The sequence below is a fragment of the Buteo buteo genome, chromosome 15, assembly GCF_964188355.1.
Source record: "Buteo buteo chromosome 15, bButBut1.hap1.1, whole genome shotgun sequence".
NCBI classification, from domain to species: Eukaryota; Metazoa; Chordata; class Aves; order Accipitriformes; family Accipitridae; genus Buteo; species Buteo buteo.
In genome coordinates, this window is record NC_134185.1 from 14079534 (window position 1) to 14102706 (window position 23173).

General features: G+C 42.6%; 1 protein-coding gene across 5 annotated transcripts in view; it reads right to left on the reverse strand.

The window, feature by feature from the left end:
- Positions 1 to 15594, reverse strand: part of EPHA7 (EPH receptor A7) — a 162355-nt gene extending 146761 nt beyond the window's left edge. For 4 of the 5 annotated variants that reach the window (XM_075046633.1, XM_075046635.1, XM_075046632.1 and 1 more), the window contains exons 1-3: positions 15305 to 15594; positions 11003 to 11067; positions 5882 to 6551 (exon numbers count right to left, since the gene is read on the reverse strand). In XM_075046633.1, coding sequence (XP_074902734.1) covers positions 5882 to 6551; positions 11003 to 11067; positions 15305 to 15401 — 832 coding nt within the window. In that variant the 5' untranslated portion in view covers positions 15402 to 15594. Of the gene's footprint in view, positions 1 to 2709; positions 3193 to 5881; positions 6552 to 11002; positions 11068 to 15304 lie in introns of those variants that run through there. The other variant, XM_075046634.1, reaches the window with a different exon arrangement.
- Between the last annotated feature and the right edge of the window lie 7579 nt (positions 15595 to 23173).

Below are 23173 nucleotides of genomic sequence, written 5' to 3' on the forward strand. Positions count from 1 at the left end.
CAGACCCGTAAAAAGACAGCTTTAGTGCTTCCTCTGTAACTAAAGGAGAAATTACTAAGATTCTGTTAGGTTTCATTGCTGGCTTTGTTTTGATTTCAAAATCTGTGCACAGCAGTGAATGTGACAAAAAAAAAAAGTACAACAAATTTAGTTTAAGAAATTTATATTCAGCAAACAGCTAGTAAAATGTAAAAAATCAAATTAATTCCTGGAGTTCCTGGAGACAACAGAATCTGGGAAGAGGAACAGAGGGTCAGGGGGTGGGGTGGGCTGGGGCAGAAGAGAGGGTGGAGAAAGGAAAAACCTCTACATCCAACTACATCATCCAACAATTTCCCTTGTAGAATCTCGGCTCCTGATTGCCCACCTGCATGTGCTATTTCACTCCTGTCAGCTCTTCTGGAGCAAAACAACTATTTCACTGGAAACTAAACCCGTCAGTAGCTCTGCAGTTAATTCATTTTAGGGATCACTCTGATGGCATTATGGATGAGAACTAGCTGGTTTCAACCGCCTCCACCACTTGATCACTTCAAGTTAACGTAACCTTACTTCTCACATACCTTCATGTCACACTTGAGAGAGGATGCTGCATCACCAAAACTATGATGGCCTGTAATCATACTGAAACGAATTCAGACATTTCAGGCAAAGGAACAGCATAAAAAAAATAATTGGATCTTAGGGCCAAAAGGTAACCCAGGAGAAACCTGGAACAAATGCTGTGAGAACACAAGCCATTTTGTACGATTTAATTTGGAAACCACTTTTCGAAGAGGACGTGTTTAACAGTAGACATAGCTCCTCTCCCCCTCTCTTCTCTATGTTGACACATCCAAAAGGCTGAAGAACATTAACAAAGTAGGTCAAAGAAACCCAAATGACTTGGGGAGACTGCCAAATTTGTGAAAATCTTCCTCCTTACGAACACTAGACTGTTCTGAAAGAAATATATAGCAAAAAAATATATTTTTCTACCACATCTCTCTGACAAGAAGACTCCAGGGTGAAAGAAAGCCAGGACATTTGACTTTCTAGAAACTCCAAAGGGGGCTGGAAGCAGAAATCACAGCTCTGCATTTCATAGTAGAAACACCTTCAGTATTCTTGACCATCTAGCTAGAAGGTCTTACTTTTACCTTAAAAGTACCTGGTATATTTTTCTGAACCCTATTACAATACTTTGGAAAGATATTTACCTTTTTCTTTTTCTTTTTTTTTTTTTTTTTTTTTAAATCCAATACTTCCTATGCAGTTGTATCTGTGATCTCATATCAGATCACACTGACCTTTCTTTAAAAAGGACAGAAAAATTATTTAATATATTAGGGGATAAAAAGGGAAAGAGGTAGACACTTTCCTGATGAACTTCCATTGGCTTCAGAGAAAATGACAAGACTCGGAGATATCCTCATTCTCTGCTCTGGTTCAATTTGCTGAGAATAATTACATTCTCTTCCCTAGAGTAATTTTGGAGGCAAATGGAAGAAAGGTAACTCTTCTTCAAAAAAGGAAACATTTAGAGTCTTGACGATATAAATGCCATTGAAAAAGTTTCCTATAATTTTTTCCTTTCTGCACAAAGCAAAACATTTTCAAGTTGAAAATGTAGGAATGTCAACATAGGTTACTCAAGCTGCAGGTCACCTACAGCTTTTGGGACACACTACCTGAGCTAAACTCTACACCTAACTCACAATATGCGCAACTTGGGCTTTTTAGAAACAGGATAACATTTTTTTATGACAACTTATTCACATTGCCCCCTTAATTCATTGCCTTCTGCTAATAAACTTGTGGCACATCTGCTCCTAAGTGGAGTAATATTAAAAAACAAAAACAAAAAAACCAACCAAACAAAAAACCACACCCACACATACTTTACCACAAATATGCCAAGCATAAAGCAAATTTGGTTTCTGGATCTGTTATCAAGTAATATTTCACAAAGTAAAGAGATAAAAGTTTGTCCCAAGAAGAAAAAACAGAAGGAACAGATGCAGCTTGCAGTCTGGCACAGTGTACAGCACATGACAAAGTTTGGAAAGAAAAGCCTGTAGCTCCCTTTTTACCTCACCAAGACAAAATGTACAAATAGCTGTAACCCCCTCCCCATTTGGGGGCCCATAAAACAACTGTTAATTCATACGGTATTATAAAATGTTTAACGGTAAAATGGATCCATTTGGCTTTCCCTAGAAATCTGAATTTTTGGACTTGGTGCCCAATCATCTATGTAATTTCTCAGCACAGTCATATTAAGAGATGCTTCCCACCTTCTGAAATATCACTCTACTGTTCTGATTGAATAAATTTAATTCCCTCCCTCCCCACCCCCAACTAACATGAAACAGATGGAAAATACATTACACTAGAAGTTCTCAAAGAAAATACATTACACTAGAAGTTCTCAAAGAAAATACATTACACTAGAAGTTCTCAAAGAATTGCTTTCTCCTTCAAATACCAATCACTGATTGCAGCATGCTCCTTACACGCAAAACATATCGACTGAACTCCATTGTGAGAAAAAAATCGAAGTTAGACCTATTGGGAGTCCAGTACAGCTACTGAGAACTGTATTGGGTTTTTGTGGTTGGTGGGGTTTGTGGTTTTTTTCCAGAACAGATGCAATACACGATGTTGGAAGAACTGAATATTCTAAGTACCTTTCCAGTACCTTTGCTAGGTACTTTTCAAGACAACCCTTTAAAATGTACAGCTTCCACACCTAAGTCTAGTGCCACACGCCAGCAGACATAAGATCAACACTGAGGAGATAGCATCCTTGCACATAAGCAACAGAATCTGCAATTCAAAGTTCAGAGGCTCATCTAGTTTTCTCATGTTTGTTTCACCCAGCTTTAAGATTTTGCTTTACATGACAATTGTGAGACCTCTGGAATTTGGCTCTCTTGTGTATGTGTGTTATCACAACAGATCACTGAGGTGGCACGGACTCCTTGACACACCTATAGTGAGAAGTAATCAGTATGTATCCAAAAAAAAAAAAAAAAAAAGATTAATTCAGTTTGAAAGATTGAACACTGAAGAAGGAACACATGGGAGCTCATTTTCCAGGTTATGTGTTTCATCGCTCACAATTGTTTTCTTCCTTATCATTCCAGCACTACTGGTTACTTACATTCATGCAACAAAAAAATCTTCTGGCAACACATCCAGTGCAGAGTTCTGTATAAATCAAAATTCAATTGTTTTAGTATCCGAATTCAATAAATTTCGCACACAGGAGAGAAGCTGTATGCAAAAGGAACATTCTTCAATCACAGCCAGCCAATCAAGCTAGCGTCACACAAATGAAAATCCCCACTGAGTTACAGGCTGAAGATCTATTTGGAACTACAATGTGGCCATCTACTCCTACCTTTGCTACAACGCAGCCAGATAAGGTATTATTCTGTATCTTTAAAAGACCCTCCTATTGTGTTAAGTTAATTCAGCTGAGCTTTAGCAAGTGTGAGAGAGGAATCACAGACTTCTGCCCATCCTGACAGAGCACAATGCCTTCTGCCACGAGCAGTCCCAAAGAAGTCACGCAGCATGCCAGGTACAAAGTATTTGCAGAAGTGAGCCCTCAGACAGGGCTATAAAAGCTCTGGGTTAAGGAAGCACATGCCAACTTGCTTCTGCTTGATCTGTTACACAGCTTGACAGTAACAGATAGCCGGTTGCATTAGTGTCAATGTTCAGATAAGTTTCTCTCAATATCTGTCACAAAAAACAGACGCGGTATCAGCGTGCCAGCTGTATTATCGGTCACTACAAAGTTGATCATACTTAATAACAGCCTCGAGCACAGACACGGCTAACAAGTATCACAGACGGCAATTACTATCGTGCGCCACAGTCACCCAGATCGCTCCGACTCGGAGCTGCCAACGGCGCGCATTCGGCAAGCGCCTGCCTCCCACCTTTTCCCTCTCAACTACATTAACTTGCCTCAATATGGAGCCAGAGTTTGTTTTGAAACTCTTAACAGGATCACTGAAAGAAAAGAGGAAAAATACCATAAATGATCCTCTGGACTGTTTCCAGAGTCGCGTATTCTCTTAGCGATTGCTTTGAAAGCAAGCCAAAAATGGGAAGTGTTCTTGCAAATGAGCACGCTACTATACTCAAGTACAAGTTATCATTTAATTCTTTTGTCAACATCAGTGCGGTTAGAAATTAAGAAGCCTGTTTAATAAACAGGTTACTTGAATTCCAGTTACCAAACACCAATTTCTTCTCTATCCATGCCCCCATGCTCACTCAGCTCCTGCCCCCCACACACTTCCCAACATACACTGCTTTCTTTTTTGGATACTTTCTCTCCTTTATTGAAAGTCAAATAAAATTAGTATATTAATTACACCAACCATGACTAGGTCTGTAATCAAGAGCAAGTTAGCTAAGAAAAGGAAAAAAAAGTCAGTCGCTCCAAAAAGGCATTTGAAAACCTCAAAACAGGCTTCTACGGGACACAGCGCTTAATATTTTTAACAGAGCTTTGATACAGTCTACTGAATGTTTTCAGGGGGGCAGTTTTTCACATTACAATTACTCCTAATGAGATCACCCTCCACAGTGTATAAGCCCTCATCCCTTCCCAACAGAACAATGAAAGATTTGTGCAAGGCTACAAAGGCCTCAGATCAACTCCACTCACTTCACCTTGTACCGAATTTCCTCGTAAAAACTTGCCAAGAACAAAAGTGTGTTTTTTTCTGAGGACAAATGACTAATAAGGAGACCCATTTACTTTGTTTTAGGGTGTCCCTAATCCTCTACAGATTTTGAAGTCCTCACACAGACATCTCAGACTCAGTGACTGATGCTAGCTTTAGTTTTGAGATTCTGTAGGTTTCTCCTCTTCACAGATTTGTGGGCTTTTTTTCCAGTTTTTGACTTACAACATTTCTCACCAACAAATGTCTGCCTATCTTACAACAAAAATATGGTGATATGTAACTCCTTGTGTTATCTTACGATAAAGATGACAGACCTTGTGTTAAATGTACATGAAAATACATGTCTTCAAACAAACTGCCTATTCTCTTGATTTTACTGTAAGGAAAGAATGAAATATCCTTTCTCACGCTAAGCAGAAATACCTTACACATGTAGCCCCAGTGAAAGCAATGCTAAGGGTAGGTATCATTCTAAGAATATGGATAACTGAATCAGTCTGAATTAGAAAGTACAACTTAGTAGTCTCTGATTTGCTAGTATTTTAAACTAATCACCATGATCCCAATGCAAGCCGAAAGTTTAGAGTTAGCTTTATGCAAAAAGATACTGTAGAAAGGAAAACATACTTTCTTCTGAAAACTTGATATTCTGTTTGAAAGATCTATCTAGTGTTTGAAATTTTATACACTTGACACAAAAGTCTAACTCAGTTTTTGTGTGTGTATTCTTCCCATTACTAACCACAACTCATTCTAAGTTCGCCTCCTGTTTTAGTTTCCTTATAATTCTGTCACAGATCATGTGAAAGAACAAACTGGTTAACTACTTATATCCAAGACTATTGATACAATGTTCTGTGATAGGTATGATTTGCTCTGCATTACCAAGAGGTACAAGGAACATCACCTTAACTGGTTTAAAATGTTAGTCCTGACTCTATATTTATACTTTATACAACTTTTAACTTTTCTTGTTTAAATTTAAAAACACAGTATGCAACCGCTGATGTCCATACCCAGAAGGGCTGACTGCTTTAGATTAGTCAGCTTGAAGTTTACAGATTGAAGATCCGAAAACTTTGAGAGCAGACTGATGACGTATTTCTCTTGGGGGAAAAAAAAAAAAAAAAAAAAGCTGGTAGAACCTGACCTATAGCATACATATTACAGCAAGTTGTATGTTTACTTACGTTCACACGTGTCTCCTTTTTGCTGGTATCCTGCTTTGCAGATACATTTTCCAATAGGCACTAACCATTCTCCCTCCGCACTACAGTGCATTTTCGGCGAGTTCTCCGCCTCCTCCTCCGCACTGCTGACGCAAGTTCCTCGTACTTCAACTAAAGAGGAAAACTCTGAGCCAGTCACTGTGTCAGGAAAAATAGCTAAGTTCTCAATGATGGACCAGCACTTCTTGTAGTAGACTTTGACAGAGACCAAAGCAATGCAGGCCCCTACATCCTGAAATGCAAGATAGAATCCTTTTTTGGACAAAGGTCCAATTTCTCTCACCTCTGTGTTAAGTTTCATTTTTCTCTCCCCAAGATCACCCTGGGTAAAACTTTCATCTGCTGCAATAGTGTCTATTTTTACATATTGGTTTTCTCGGATATTCCTGCCAGTGTCGTAGTCTGTTTCATAATAATACAAGTTAAAAGTTTCTTTACAAGTCCCCAGAACTCCAGGAAGACTGTTACAATCCCTCAGAGTGAATTTCAGTTCTACAAAAATCCTTTGTGCATTGCTTTTTGCAATCCAGTTAGTCCGAAGCCAGTTGTTTTGGTTTGATTCCATCACCTGGCATACCTGGTATGTTCGTATAGGAGTGTAGTTTTCATCCAGTCCACTAATTTCTTCCCACTAAAACAATAACAAACAGTTAGTAATACAAAACAAGTATGCCACCAGATGTAACTACTGTGTATTTTAGAAGGCTTCACACAACTCAAGTCCCCCTCCTTTTTAACAGTATGGTTCCATAAAAAGTAGGTTATTGTTAAAATACTCTTAAGAACCCAAATGAAGAAAATACACATTAACGCAGCTGCAGGCTCTCTCTTCCTCCATGTCTTTCCCACATATAAATAACTTCGAAAAATCATTGTCTCATCATGGGCACAGTTGTAAAGAGGAAGCTCCAGAGAAGGCTGTTCAGCATACCAAATTCTGATTATGCACTAGGCTCTCCCACTTTTCGTTAAGGTCATGACAGTTTTGGATAAGCAGAGACCAGAAGGAGGGAGGGAGCTCTGCTTCCAGAGAAACCTAAAATCAGTGAAGTCTTAGAAACTGAAATTGCCTAATGTTACAGTACATAAAACTTGTGTACATAAAACTTCCAGTGGAAGTTTCAGTTGTACTGAAAGCATGAGACCGGGCCCCAAAACTTGTGAGTCAGACGATTTACACTGCTACATGATGGAAGTGGCATAGAGAGAGAGGGCAAGAGAAGAGGGACAGAATTAAAAATCTGAAAGCAAGAAAACATTTTGGTTGTCCCCTTTTTGTTCAGTCCACCTTCTGTTCTACTTACAAACCAAAGAAGGTAAGCAGAAGCTCCTCACCTCACATTTGGTTCAGTGGCCGCATCCATGTTAAAAGGAGCAAACTTCATTTAGTTGGGAGTTCAAATGAACCATGAGATTACATACGTAATTAAGAACAACCCACATGACTGAAAGTTCACTGGTTCAAAGCCTGGTTTTTGTTGTTGTTCCCTCTTTAGGATACCAACTATGTAACAAACCGGTAAGGCTCCAACAGCCCCGTGGTCTTTAACAGCCTTTAGTGGCGTGGGAAATTGCACCTCCGGCAATGGCAAACCTTCCACTGAAATCAGCCAGGCAGATCCGCCCAGGTGTAACCAAAACAATATCTGCCTCTCACCTTTTTTCACGTTTCTTGTAACATTTAATTCACTGCAGAAACCACAGCTGTAATAAATTAGGTGGGGGAGGGGGTTGAGCTATCCTCACCCAACGACATAGGGAACCACAACTTCTCCGTATGGCGCTTCGCCCTCTGGCCCAATGTCAATAATGCACTTAAGATCACGCTTAAGATCAATGACAGTACTTATGAGCTTAATGGTAAGCATGTGCTTAAGTGCTTTGTGGGACTAGCACACCCGGCACCTCTGCAGGATGGAGCTCCCACAGACATTCCTGACACCGGTAACCAAGCGTGGAAGGCATTGGTTTCCCAGACCAGCAGCCATGCAGTACCCAGTACTTTGCAAGCCTATTTGACAGCAGATGAGATCATTTTAATGTTGGTGCACTGCTCCAAGAAAAAGCAGATGTGGCTGAACTGATGCTAGAAGTTATCACCACAAAATATATCACAGCTGCAGATGCTAAAATGCACAGAAGTTGCAAATATCAAAGTGCATTTCAAAGACCTACAGTTAATACAGACGTGGTACGTATGGTATTATATATGCATATGGTATTAAATGATTGAAATATATTATTAAATGCTCATGGAGTTAACTGAACTGATTGCATATGGAATTGTATTAATGTCAGAACAGAAGGAAGTCTATATTCATAATAGATTTATTAGATTTGAATAAGATCTTTTCCCCCTCTATAAGAACTAGTACAAACAAGGAAAAGAAAAAAACAGGACCCTGGACTGAGGCTTTTGGCTCTGCCACATTTAAAAAGAAAAAAAAAAAAAAGAAAACACAATTAAAAAAATCCACAAGGATGACAAAAAAAGGCATGAAGCCTAAAATTTTACTGATTTTTATATTCTCCATTTCACATCAGGTAGTGTTGGTTTGGGTTTTTTTGAGTTGGTTTGGTGGTTTTGTTTGTTTTATTTTTTATCTTGCGTAAGCAGTCCTCCCTCAAAACACCAAGCCAGATTCTGCAATGAGATATTCCAGTTAGACAACGTATCGTATCTTTGAAGTGAAAGTAACTCTAATGCACCACGCAACAGAATCTGACTCCTCGGGTTTTGAAGTGGACTGCTCTGTCAAAACAAATCCCCACCGCCCCCTCCCCACCCAAAAAAACCAAACAGAAAGAAAAACAAAAACAAACAAAATACATTTAACAAAATCAAACCATTTTTCATAATACAACACAAATGAGCCTTCTTGGAGTCAAAAGCCCACTACGTGAGACTAGCTAGTATCAGAGAGATTCATATGCTATAGTCCAGGAAAACAATACAAAACACTAAATTCATATAAGAAGTCCTACTTTATGTTATCCCTAGCATTAAACACTGAAGTCTATCTTTCCATATTTTCCCAAAGCCATGGAGTATGGTTTTCCTAAAAAATTAAGGAAATATGACATGATTCAATTGTGTAATCACAGAGCTATTATTTCACGTAGTGCACTGGAGGTGTACCTGCTTCTCTGCAGGGAAAAAAATACATCAGTATTTCAGGATGTCTTCACCTATGCCATCTGAGGTCATGTTTCATTAAAGTCTCTTTAAAGTGATCAATTCTGTGATAGCTTTTACAGCAAGAAAATTCAACTTTTCTTTGTCCTGCTGCAACATATGGTGATAAACATACAATTCCACTTCAATGCGCCCTGTTCTATTGGTTTCAATATATGGTGGTTTAACTTCTTAGTTATCTTAACATTGTTGGAGATCATTGTTAGATGTAACATTTGCAGTTGAATGAGGCATTTAACGAGTGTCTGGCTGATATATTCCGTAGTGTGATGATGCTGTAATTTCTCTCAAGAAGAAGATTTTCTGTGTTTACTCCCATGAAGTCTTTATTGCATAGTAGAAAATTCAGTAATGAAAACTAGAAAAACATTTTTTTTCAAAATTACATTATTAAAATTGTACTTTTATGTTAATTTACAGGCAACTATTTCTGAACATTTTCACACATACGAATCTAGCCATTAGTTTTGATTCACTTTTAAATCCTCATTGAAATTGGCTTCTACCTCTGAAAGTTGCCTTTTACTATTTGTGGCTTCTGCCTCTGAAAGTTGCCTTTTACTATTTGTTGAATTTGACTCTACTTGCATCTTTCAGTATACTGACATGTGTAACATGTTGACACGTCCTTCATTATCTACAGGTTAGCCTAATGTAATTGCCACCAAGCTAATCTTTCAAACACCTCTGGTAAAGGCTTCAATCAGTGCAAAACGCTAATGCCGAGGTTATTAGCCATCATACGCATTGAGCTCACATTACATTCTTTCTGAAGTCCTCAGATTCGTTTCCAGTTTATGCTTGTATTGATTTTACGATCTTGCTTTTAAAGAAAGACACTTTCAGATTTTCATTCTTCTTATTTAAAGGATTTGTTACACTTTTATATCCCCACTCACATTTCACGGTCTTCTGGCTCCAGATTTCTTAATGTGCTAAAGATTAAGGGCCTGATCCCCCAAGTCCTTGCTCATGCAAGAAGTCGCAATGGATTCAGCAAGACTGCTTCCATGAGTAAGAACTGTCCATTTAATGTATGATTTGTCAGACTAAGTCAAGGTAGGACTGAACTAAGGTAGGACAACATACCCATTTTATCTTTCTGAAAATGATCTTCCTCGAGGCTTGAGGACGAAGGGGGTTTACACCACTTTTAATTCAGACTGAAAGCAGCATTTCTCAGTGTTACATATATAATAAATAAGACAATAACACCAATGTTTCGAAACTTCTCAATTTTTATAATGATGTGCTTTACAATGGTACATTTCATGGAGTACCATGGGATTAATTTGTAAGCAAGCTAGAGGTGGCCTTAACCACATAATTCATGCCTAGTTCCAGATATCAAGCTCCTCAAGACTTGGGGATGTTTCAAGTTTGGAATGTCATTTCAAACACATCTGCAGTATAAATGTTTTTATTTTAGAGCACTTCAATCTGTTCCATTCAATTACAAAGAAAACATCGTAAACAAATTTATGATCACCCATTATACAGAAAATGAAAAACATATTTTTAGAAAGTTTCCACACAGAAGTAAATCTGCTGTTGCTAAAGGAAGAAGGAAAAAGTGATTTAAAATGCCATGTTATAAATATACAGAGCTTTCTGGTACAGCACAAAGGATTACACCACAAAACATAAACCTACCGAGAACATTTAGGTGAGTTTCTAAACAGACTCTTCCTTTTAATTAGCTTGTACGTTTGTACACTGTAACCTGAGGTACTCTTCTTTCCATTCGAAAAATGAAAAAGCTGTAAACACTTGGTACGATTACTGAGACGAGTATGAGGGGGAGCTAGTTTAAAGCAAGTCTTTCAATTGCTTTGGTACAGTAACTACTCATCTTTAGGAACTTAATTTTTGCCTGGAGTACTTACCCCATTGGGAGGAGAGGAAATCCATTCCAACTCTGTCTGTTGTGCTTTAGAGTCCAGCAATATTACTAAAAAAGAAAAAAAAAAAAAAAAAGAATTTCAACTGTTTGTTAAATATGGTAAGTGGAAACATAAAACCAAAGAACAAAGTCTGAATAAAAAAAAGTTATAAAAATAATACAATTTTTGTACAAATTAATATTTTTTCTTCATATTATTAAAAAAAATTATCTGCAACCACAACTATGCATTTACTCGTAAATAGATGATTAAATGGTTATGTACCATCCGCATATAAGCAGATATACATTAATCTCAACAATTTCATTGCTTAAATCAAAGTGCACTGTTTTTCTTAGTGTTCTACAGTGTTACTAATCAGTCATTAAGATGCATGCTCCCTTCATCTCCTTTGTCATAAGAAGGACATTTCCCATATGCTGGTTATTACAATGACTTTAAAACAAACAAATACACACCAACATTTCAACAGTTTTCCAAACTGATTTAGACAGGACTAGTCTATACCCTACCGGGAGTTGCACTGCAAAAGCAATGGTCTTTTTGAGTTTGAAAAAAAAATAACGTCCCTTCAGTGACAAAGCAGTAATTTGATAAATAAATGACAACCAGGAATACAGAAAATAAAGACTCTGCAATTACCTCACACTTTGCATACACAAAATACTACATACACAAAATCAGACTAATTCGCTTTATGGTAATGGCTTACTAAAATCTTCATGTCATTATACCCCAGTGACACTTCTATGCAAAAAAGACATCAGTTCTAGTAGCACTGCAATTATTTTCAGCTAAATGTAACCCCGTCTCCAAAAGTGGTTAATCACCACCTAATAAAACAACTCTTACATGTTTTACAGTACATATTGGAGGTTATATTACTGATGTTCTGGTACCTCCAAACATACATTTCTATATGTGTCTTATATTTCAATTATAGCTATAAGCTTCTTTCTTAGCATATTATTCTAAGTTTCTGTAAGACTTTCAAACGGTACATACGTTAACCTGAGATGTCCAAAAAAACCCCCAAAGTGAAGTAATTTACTGTAATACCTTCTTTCAAACTGCCAAAGCTGTAGAGTGATCAACCATATATCTAGGTTTGGTACACTTTGAAGATTCTTTCTTCAAAGCAGCTGCACATTTAACTTCATACTTGTATTTGATTAAATAAAAAGTAACATTTCTGATTTAAATCTATTCAGTATATTTTTAGCTATAAAGCTATTTATAACTTTCTGCGCAGCATTTAAGTACTGATATTTCAATGCATGATTTCAGGCTGTAACTTGAAGCAACTTTTTTTGTCAGGTCTTTTGGAAACGGTTATAATTCTGGCTTCAGCCTTTTCTCCTATTAGAACGTAACACAAAATTTCAGTGAATTACTAGAAAGATGAAGTGACTAGAAAAGTTATTCAAGGGTTCATACAGTAATATCTGGAACGTTAGCCGAACACAAAACGGTAGCTTCCAGGCCTGTATTTCAGTAATAAAGTGGAACTACTCATTGAGGAAGTTTGATAGTCTCTCTCTCTCGAAAGATTATGTGCTTATTTCGTTAAGCGTGGATTCAAGGGGCTTTACTTTGTAACACTTTCTATAGAAAAGCAGGTGGTGTATGGGGCGGTTTGTTAAACGAGAACATTTATAATGGTCCTGGAAAAAGAGGTACCACGAGAAACTTAACCATTTCAGCACCGGCGCAAGCTCCCGCGGCTGCAATTCATTACACTCTTTCCTTGGCAGCGGTTCTCCATCCCGTAGCAACACCCCAGGAAGAAAAAGACACCAAGCGAACAAACCGGCCCCAGACCCCGCGCTGCCAACCCCCCCCCCTGCGAGGACACGGCGCCGTTCCCCCGCGGCACCCAAACTCGCCGGGGAAGCGCTCCCGCCCGGCTCCGCGGCTGCTGCGCGGCGCCCACCCCGGGGCTGCGCGGCGCCGGGACCCGAGGCGGGAGGACGGCGGCCAGCTCCGCGCCCCCCGCCGCCAGCCGCGCAGCCTCTCCGCGCCCCGAGGACAGCCAGCCGCCGGCCCTCCGCGGGGACTCCGCGGGGGCGCAGCGGGCCGCGCTTCGGCGCGGGGCGGGGGGGGGGGGGGGCACAGAGAGCGAAAAGGAGGCGGAAAAGCGGCGGGCGAAGGGGCTCCGCAGCCCCGCACCCAGCCCGGGCGCTGCGCGGGGCTCGGCGGCCGAGCGGCGGTACCGCGGATGCCCCCCCGCCACGTCCCCACACACCCCCCCCATCCCAGCCCGGCAGCCGCCTGTTTTGAGGGGGGGGGGGGGCGGGGGAGCGCCCGGGACGGAGCCCCGAGGTCTCGCAGCCCCGGGGCGGAGGGACAGGACCTGCCCCCCCCGGGGGTCCCGGCCGCGGCGCTGGCAGAGGGGTCCGCAGGTAACGCGGTTCCCCCCCCCGCCCCCAGCTCGGAGAGCCAGGCGGCCCCTGCCCCACTGCTCTCCAGCATCTCACGGCGGCTTTTATTTAGGTACCGAAAGGAAACTCTGAAAACTTTTCAGCCTCTCACCCCCCCATCTCTGTTCCGTACCCAGCGGGGGGAAACCACGCGGGGCTGCTGCCGCCACCGGCCCTTCGGCGGGGCTGGGGGTGAAGCTGCAAAGTTACTTGGTTTTTGTTTTTTTGGTTTTTGTTTTTTTTTTTTCCCTTGGCTCTTTCTTCCGCGGGAGTTTTCTGCGCTTGCAGCAGGTAGCCGCTATGAATCCCTGTCTGCCGCTCGCCCCCTCCTGACCCTCCTTTGGCTAGGCTCATTTTCCCCAAACACACACACATTACCCACACACGCTTATATGTACAGATGCATATATATATATACACACACACATCCATACGCGTATCACACACAGAAACTCGGGGCAGCCGACCGCCGGGAGGCACCGGCGCAGCCCCGACCGCGGCGCAACCCGCAGGGCAGAGCGGGGCAGGCAGCCCGCCCCCCCCGCCCGGCCCTTCTCCCCACGGCCACGCGTTAGTACTCCCCGCGTGGGGGTCTCCGTGCTTTACAGCCCCTCCACCTAAACTTTCGAAAGCAGCAGCTAAGGGAAGGCTCTCACCTCTTTCCCTCTCTAACCTCGCCATCGCCGCCTTCTCTTAAGGGCAGAGGACATTTTAATTGAGGGATTTTTTTTTTTTTTTTAAGCTCCAGTTACAAGCTCGAAATGGTATTTCACCGCATGCCAACGGTTTGATGAAAAATATGGACGTGTCCAGCTGAGGGGGGAAACCCCCCAAACGCATACCTATGCGGGGACAGCGAAAAAGCCCCTGACTCCCCTTCCCTGTCCCGTCCCCCCCCCGCCCGAAGATGGAGACGGACCTTCGCCTTTGGCTGTCAAACGCGAGATGGGCGCTCCTTTAAATCATTTCGCATTTTCTCAGCGTGAGAAAAGAGATTCCCAGACGGACTTTGTGAATTGATTTTACACACCTCCATCAGTCCCTGATAGAAAACCGCCCGTTTTCTCTCCTCGCGCGGGGGAAACAAATGGCCGGGATTCGCCCCACACAGATACCGGTGTCGGATGGATGGGAAGCGGGATGCCCCGTTGTGATACGCAGACGGTACGAAACATCCACCCCTAAACCTCTCTCTCCAGCGATGCCGGGGGAGAGCACATAACGTTGCTGCAGGCACACGACGCCAGGCTGGACGTACCCTCTATATGCGTGGCCGGGAGGTGCAAAACTGCACCCCGAGGCTCCTTCCCACGGGCTGTGCCCGGCCCCGCGGGGCACGGAGCGCTGCAAGGCCCCCGGTGGGTAGCGGCGGGGACCTGCCCCGCGGCCCCTGCCCCGCCGCGCCTCCCACGGACCGTCCCGAGCCCCGAAACTCGGCCCTCGGCCCCTGCAGCCCCCCGCCCGCGGAGCAGCGAGGGAAGCCGCCGTCCCTGCACCTCGCCGGGAGGCTGAAGGCTGCCAGCGGAGAGCGAGGTTCTCCCGCAGGGATCCCCGGGCCGGGGGCTGCCTCCCCAGCCCCACGCCTTTCCATCACGTGCAAATGCCTCGCCAACCCCATTCCTGCCAGCAAAGGCAGTTGTCCCGGTCTCTCGCACGTACACACGCACCCCCCCGGTGAATGCCTTGCTCTTTCCTGCCTCCCACCTCAACTGAAAAAAAAAAAAAGTCTTTTTTTGTTTTTTTTCTTAAGGGGGGCTGACAAGCGGCTCGTAGCGGCAGGCAGGTCCTCCGCTAAGCCACCCCACAGACTTCGCGTGCAAAAGCAATAAATAAGCCCAAAGTTTTGTTTTCCGCATCACCTTACCTTCTTTCGCAGCCTGTGCTTCCCCCGTGTGTGCAAAGCGGAACAGCCAGACGGAGCACAAAATAATCCAAGAAGGGAGCCTACTTTGGAAAACCATGGTGCAGGAGCGGGGTGATTTTATATTTCTAGCTATATATTTCTAGACACTGCCGCTGCCGCCGCTTGGTGGGTGCTAGAGGACGGTGGAGAATTTGCTCTGCTAGTCTCTGGCTCGGCGCTCCCTCCCTCACGGCTGCCTTTCTTCTTCCTCTTCTTCTCCTTCTCCTCCTCCTCCTCCTCCTCCGCCTCCTTCTTCTCCTTCTTCTCCTCCTCCGCCTCCTCCTCCTCCGCGCCGCTTCCCTGCTCCCGCACCGGGCCGGCCGCCCGCCAGCCCCGACTGCAGCCCGGCCGCCCGCGCCGCGCTCCGATAATATCAATTAGGGCGAGGGGGCGGGACCGCAGCGGCAGGGCGGCCCGTCCCTCAACCTGACTGACGGCCGCCCTCGGCCAAACAGCAGCGACTCTCGGCGCCCGGCGGGCCGAGCCGGCCCCTGAGTCGTCGCGGCCGGGGGGGCGGGGTCGGCGGTGCCACCCAATGAGCGTGCGGCGGTGTCGGGTTGCCGGCCGTGCCGGGGAGCCGCGGGCTGTGCGCGGGGCGACGGCGGCGGGACGGAGGGGCCGAGCGCGGCGGCGGGGCCGGGACGGCGGCCGGGGGGCTGCCCCGCACGCCCGGTGGGCGGCCGGAGGGCTTCTCCTCCGAGCCAGCGGAGCGGTCGCCCGCCGGGGCTCAGGAGCTCTCCCCGTGCTGCGGCTGCCGGGGTCGGGAGCGAGGGGCGTCCCGGCCGGGGACCGATCCGGCGCGTCCCGGCGCGGTGCGTCCCGGCGCGGTGCCCGCCCGCGGCCGCACCGCACCAGGCCGGGCCGAGCCGAGAGCGCACCTGGGCTGCTGCCACCGAAGGGGAAACTTCGGCAGGAGCTGCGGGACGGTGGCCGAGAGAGCCCTCGGCCAAAAGTCAAGTTCCTCGGGGCTGACATCACCCGGGCTCCCTTCCCTTTGTGTTACCGGGGTCCTCCGTCCCGCGCCTCCCGTTTCGCCCAGCGCGAAGAACAGGTTAATGACAACACACATCTTACTGGGGGGGGAGGCGGTTGCTTCCCCCCTCCCCGTCGGGTGTAACCTGAGGCGAGGGTAATCCGCTAACAATGAGGCAATTTAAATAGGAAGGGGAGGAAGAAGAAAAAAAAAACAAAAAAAAAGCCAAACCCGAGGGAGAGAGGAACTTGCCAAATCTCTTTTGTCAGCGCTCAGCCTGCGGGCCGGGAGGGCTTTTCCCGCTGTGCCCCCAACCCTCCGTTTTCCCTTCCCCAAACCCACCCTCGCATCCTTCCACGAGTGAAACACCGGAGCGGCGCAAAAAAAAAAAAAAAAACAACTTACCGTTCCCTCCGGCAGGCTGCCGAGCGGGGGCTGCTCCGGCGGGTTCGGTGGGAGCGCTGCCCTCCGCTCCCCTCCGGGCCGGGGCCGCGCAGCCCCCGCCCTGCCCCGCGGAGCTCCCCCCCGCCCCGGCCCGGTCCCTGCCTCTGACTCTGCCCCGCGCACCTTCCCGGGGCTGCTGCTTCTTCCAGCTCCGGTAAAAGTGCATCGCCGCGTCCTTTCGGAGGGCTAGAAATGCGGTGGGAGCGGAATTCAGGGAGGATCGTCTTGGAAGCGGGAGAAGACGGCGAAGCGCAGGGGGGTGTCGTTGCGGTTCGGTGGCAAGATTCTGCGAGGAGCTGAAACAACCCTCGCGTAAACGGGGACGCCGATACAGAAAATGTTGTGCCATAAACGGGAGTTTAAACGGGGGGGAGCCGCGTGGGGGGGACCTTTCGGTACGTAAGGCAAAATTAGAATTAATGATGAGAATATGCTCAGCGCTGTCGGGTAAACAGCCACCACAGTCCGGGCTTTGAGAGCACTTTCCCTCTGGTCTCCTCCTGACTTCTGAGAACGGTGTGGAGGTAGCCTCAAAAATGCACTGTATTCCTTTCACTTGCTGAATAATTAATACGGCATAAAATATGTCAGTATTTGCGTTTTATTCAGAATGCTCTTCTGATACTCTGGATACCTTGGTGAGTGTAGGCAAAGTACGCGCTCTTGATTCTCTCGTCCTCTCTCATCTGTCATTCCCATACTCGTACGTGCATACGCAGAAAGGGGAGCTGTACAGAACAGTGAGTTTGCTTATCTTCTTTTAAAAAGGCTATTTTGTTTTAAATACTTACATGAAGGTATTTTGTAACTTCCTTGCAAATTTTCATAAAGCGAGGTTTCCTGTGGCATACGTTCTAACAGTGATTAAAGCAGATGTAGGAAGTCCTTAACATAGTTAGTCCTCTGCGATTTCCTAGCATAAAGCGCAGGTATTTCACTACAACATCGTTAACCCAAAAGAACAATTTTTAACCTACAGAATGTAGTGTAAGAAAAAAAGTGATTTGCATTGAGACTTTGAATTACTATGTTCATAAAAACGCAGAAACTTACTAAATGAACAAATTGACAGAAAGGCTCAAATGGTAATGAGATATATCCATGTCCTGCATATAGTATTAGGCCAGACACTTGTTTTCATCATCACTCATATTTATACAGGCTGCACTGTGCTATATTTTACTATCTAATACTGTATGTGTATAATATGTGTATGGGGTCTGTACACATCCAAGGATACTTAAAATTATGTAACTGTATTAACCACACAAAGGATATAGGTGCACATGACTGACTGTATAAATAAATCAGAGATTTGAGAAAAAAAAGGGTGTATATTTCTTTTCCTGATCAACTCATTTTAAATGCCTGTCTTCCTGATAATCGTAAATGTAGCTAAAGATGACATATTATATGTACTGCTTCCTTAAAACAGTTGTGGAGGTATTCACAGTTACACCAAAACAATCCATATACATTGAGAGGGTATATTATAGTATTTTTTTTAATTGTGCTTCTTACACATTAGATCTTTGTGAAATTGATTCAGAATTTGAAATACTTTTTAGTGAATTTTATTTTTTTTCTTTTCCTCTGCTACTTTGTAGTGGTTTATAACACTTCATGATATTCTGTAGGATGCACAGTCTGTATTGCATCTCATCCAGCTGAGCGTTGGATCTTCTTCGAACAAAAACAGAAAAGAGAAATATTACAACTGAAACAAAACACTCAAGCTGCATGGAATACAACCCTCAGATTTGGTATCAAAATCCCTGAGCGAAGAAGAAAAAAAAAAGAGGAAAAAAAAGCAACTGGGAACTTCATTCAACTCAATGCATTACAATTCAGACACCATCAAAGTAAATGGTTAACTGCGACAGAACAATGTTATCAAAGATACTAACATTGCTTTGTTTTGTTTTGTTTTATTCTGTTTTGTCCTTTTTTCTTACTCAAAATCTGTAGGCCAGATTCTGCCTTTTATTTAAAGTTGTCCGTAGTTAGAATGGCTTTCTTGATATTACCTAGCTTCCCTGTACTGATACTAGCCGAGCTTCTCTATACTGAATTGCAATAGTCTAAGCAGACTGTGGAGAAATATTTAAAGAATTTTCTCCTTAAAATTGGCTAAGTCTATTTTCACCACATAACTCAAACTGAAATTGTGATACAAGGATATGGGATGAATTCTAAGGCTATACAAGCATATGTAAGGAAATAGCATGGTCTGAAAGTAGTTATAAAATTCTGTTTTCTCAAATTCCCTTTTTGCAGGATTCAAATATTCTTTCTTGACTACTCTGTGCAGGGCTTAAGCAAAATTCCAATAGCTACAAGAAGAGTTTGAAGGTTAGCCTCAGACATAGTCAATGAAAATGATACTGAGTCTTGGTTCTGTCCATACAAGAATGATCCTTAAAACTGGTTTTGACCAAAAACGTTTGAACTGTGTTTTACAGTAGTAAAAGTAGAAATTAGGCTTAAGTAATAGCAGAAGATATTTTAAACCCTGAATTTGATCATTTGTGGTCATAATCTAAGCAATCATTTACGTGTACACAAGATTTTCTATGAAATATGCAGTACACATTTTCGTACAATTTTTGTCGCATTTTTGTAGAATCTTTAATATAACAATGCAGTGAGTTCATGACATTTGACTTTTAAGTAATAGATGTATAAGAAATCATTATATGAGACTTTGCATTTAGTCTTCTAGATGTAATGGCACCTACATTCCTAATCTGGACCAGAGATAAAGTTTCCATACAGTGTCAATTTCAGATCTTCTGGTGGATTTATAAGTCAGAGTAGCTCTATTATAGTAAAGAAGGTAATGCATTAAATAAATATTACTGGTTCATAAAGAAATCATAGAGAATTGGGACTGGCTTGTTTGAAAAGCATGCTCATATAAAAAGTCCTTCCTATAGTTGAAATTTCAGTTTGTTTTTGTTTGGTGTTTTTTTCCTAAACTATTTTAGTTAGCACAAATCAAAAGTAGTGCTATAAAGCTTCACATTTTAAAGTCTTCACGTACATCAGAATGGTAATAACAATTCACTGACAAATTTTCTCTCGGGGGATTTAAAGTTATACGCTGTGCTAAATAGATACTTAGATTCTGTTTTCCAGATCTATGCATTTTCAATACGCTTGAAAAACACTGTCCACAAATAGAGGTAAGGTGGTACGTCATCTTGCCATTTAACAGAAATTAAATAAGTTCTATAGAACAATACAAATTAAATTCACGTTAAATATATAGGTGAACATGAAATGCCTCTGCCTTTCCCAAGGAACGGTAGCAGAGTTGTATGGGGTCCAAAAATATGCTGCATCTGGGTCCTGTAAGACTGCTTCCCCTGACAAATCTGAATTTGAAAACTGTTTCACTGAGGAACAAGAGCCTTTGGAGAATATACTGCCTCTGTGTTGATCACTCCTCGGAGTCCGTTAGTATATCTCTTTGTGCTGTGGACCTTCCCCTGGGAAGCCCGAGCCAGGCAAGCCAGTGCCATCATCCTGCAATAGCATCTGGATATATTCTGAAAGGAGATAATTCCCATTGCTCACCTATGAATTAAAGGAATGCCTCTGTGCCCAGGTGCAACAAGAAGTAACCGCACACATAAGCACATTGCTGACTTCAATACTCTATAAGATGCAAAGTTTCTATTTTCCTAGGATGTTTGTCATACTAAAAATTGCGCACAGAAGAGCCTGATCATAAGGGTGGCTCATTCTTATTTTAGTTAATTAGCTGCAAGTAGTAGATAAACTCTAGCAATATGCTCCAGTGAGGTTAGTATCTTCCTGTTCTTCCTCAGCACAAGTGACATCTGATCATTTCCATCTGTGACAGTCCTGGATTCTTCTTTCAGCCCAGCTGAGGTGAAAAATCAGACCCAGTAGATTTCCTGTTTCCATATATTACCTCCTCTTACAGTCAGTCTCAATCTCTCAATTTCCTTATGGTTCTGTGAAAGACCATGGAAGCATCTCTCCTCTCAGTCTCCTTTCTGTGGTAGGAGGGGGAAGGGTAAAAGAACAGATGCAATAACCCTTATTTAGTTCTGAAAGATAAACCACAGATTGCAATGGCAGGAGTTCCAGTGCTTTCACCTCTAGATCCAGGAAGCGTAGTGATGTGGAGCATCACTGCTGACAGGAAAGCTGCCAAAGTGTAGGGGAGAAGGTGTTCCTTGAAGTAGAATAATTTAAGAATTGCATCCCTCAGGAGTATAACCCTCTGCAGATTTCCCTCTTTGCCATCTTTCACATATTCTCATACTCTGTCAAGTTTCCATGCACACATACTGCCACTTCAATCCTGGTCTGTAGATTTACCTCCCCCCAAAACTGATCTCTTGTTATCCACTGCAAGTAAACCAGATTTCTGACAAATAATACACATACTAATTTGTGGAAGTTTGTTTTATCCTAAGATAGTTGATGCTTAGCAGATATGCTAAATCACCAGACCTTACATACTTTATTTTATCTCCTTCAGATGCAGAAGTTCATGTGATAGTGAGTTTCACAGGTAAGTAATGCTTTATTCAGAACGCATTTACTTTTGGCTTGAATTTGCCAACTGTAGTTTCAGGATGTGATTTCTTTAGTATTTACTGTAGTGTGACAAAGGTTAATAGAAGTACCTAACAAACTGTCTTTATACAGTCAACTCTGGTTTATCTAGAGTAATAAACTTGTAATACAAATGCAGGGATGATGCAAATCCTCTGTAAAATTAAGCTACATGACTGTATAATGAAGAAAAAAGGTTTTGCTACATTCGACCCTAAAGGGCAAGCTAACACCTGCCTGGATCAGTAAATGCAGACTGAGAAATAAACCACAATATTACAACACTGCCTCTGAACCCCTTCTGTCCTTCATGCAACCAGATTAGCTATCTCTGTCCCCATGATAATGTGCACCACAAAATGGATAATTTCACCCCAGTCACCACTGAGTAGGTTCTTTTCTTTTAAGTATTATTATTATTATTTCATGTACATTTACCAAGTAATTTCTTAGTTGCCTCCTGCCTAAAGCCTCTGTTCAGACAATGTTTTCCTCTTGTAAGCGGTTCCATTGATTTAGGTGAGAGTTAGGTGCTACTCAAGCTGAATGAGAGTGACACTCTTAGGTAAACACTAAGTATCTTTAAAGCTCCTTCAGATGGAAAACACTTCATTTCAAGAAATCTTTTATTTGTCCTTTTGTACATGTTTTTCTTGAGGAAGTGATTTGAAATGTAAGCAGTAAGCAGAGTTAACTGATGCAGTGGGAGGTGCTTTTTTGTACATCAATTTTTTTTTTAAGACCATAACTTTGATTTTTTTTCCAATTTTTTTGTTGGTGTGGGTTTGGTTTTTTTTTTCTGTTTGGGATTGTTTTGTTTGTTATGGTTTGTGGTTTGTTTGGGTTTTTTTTTCCCAATGATGGCACAATAAGCAGTTGTCACTCAGCTGTAGTGTTGCCAGTGCTGTCTAGGTTTTTTTTCTTAAGTGGTTGCAATAAATTTAAAGCCCATCAATGTGATTGAATAGTTCTTTTTTTTTTCTTCTCTTCTTCTTTCTAGTGAATAACATGGCAGCTGTCTGCAGTAATTCATCTGTCATTGCGTTGCCCAGTTGCTTAGAGGTAGGGTTTCTAATCCACTGCATAACCTTTCTTAATCCTGGCTAACCTGAAAAATCTTTTGCCACATCACTGTTTATGACTTCTACAATAGATAATAAATATATTAAACTGTGCTACTCATAGTGCACATATTGGAGCATCCTATAATTTTCTTGGTTTTATGATGAAATCAACCATTTATTTGTTAATGCACTTTGTTTTCCTTCTCATAGCCAGACTGTAATTCTTGACAGATGTCTACCTCACACTCTGTAATTATTTAGGTCTTAACAGTCATCTTTGGGGAAAGTCCACAGACTATCTTGTATCATTTTATTTCAAATTTTATTTTTTCCCTTTTTAATAGTGCGATCCAAAACATTAAAATAAAAGGCAACTGTTATAAATGAATTAACAACATCTTATATTTCCCTTTGCTTTTTAATTTTGTTCTTTATCCCATTTTCGGATATAACCAAATAATCAAACAACATTACATAAAAGGAAAAGAATTAGTATAGCTGGCAGACTGAACCTTAAAAACAAAGAATTCAGATTTATGCTGTCTGTGAGGTAGCATGAGTTTGTGTTTTCTTCACGTATTTTATTAGTACACAAACTACCAGGCAAATTTCTGTAACTGCTTTATTACAGTAGTAAGCCCCACAGTAAGAAATCAACTTACCTAATTGAACTTCCAGTGTTAAGAAAAAAACCAGAAAAGCTAGTCTTCCAGACCAGGGCATCTGCCAAGGACATTTCAGCAGAAATCAGCTTCC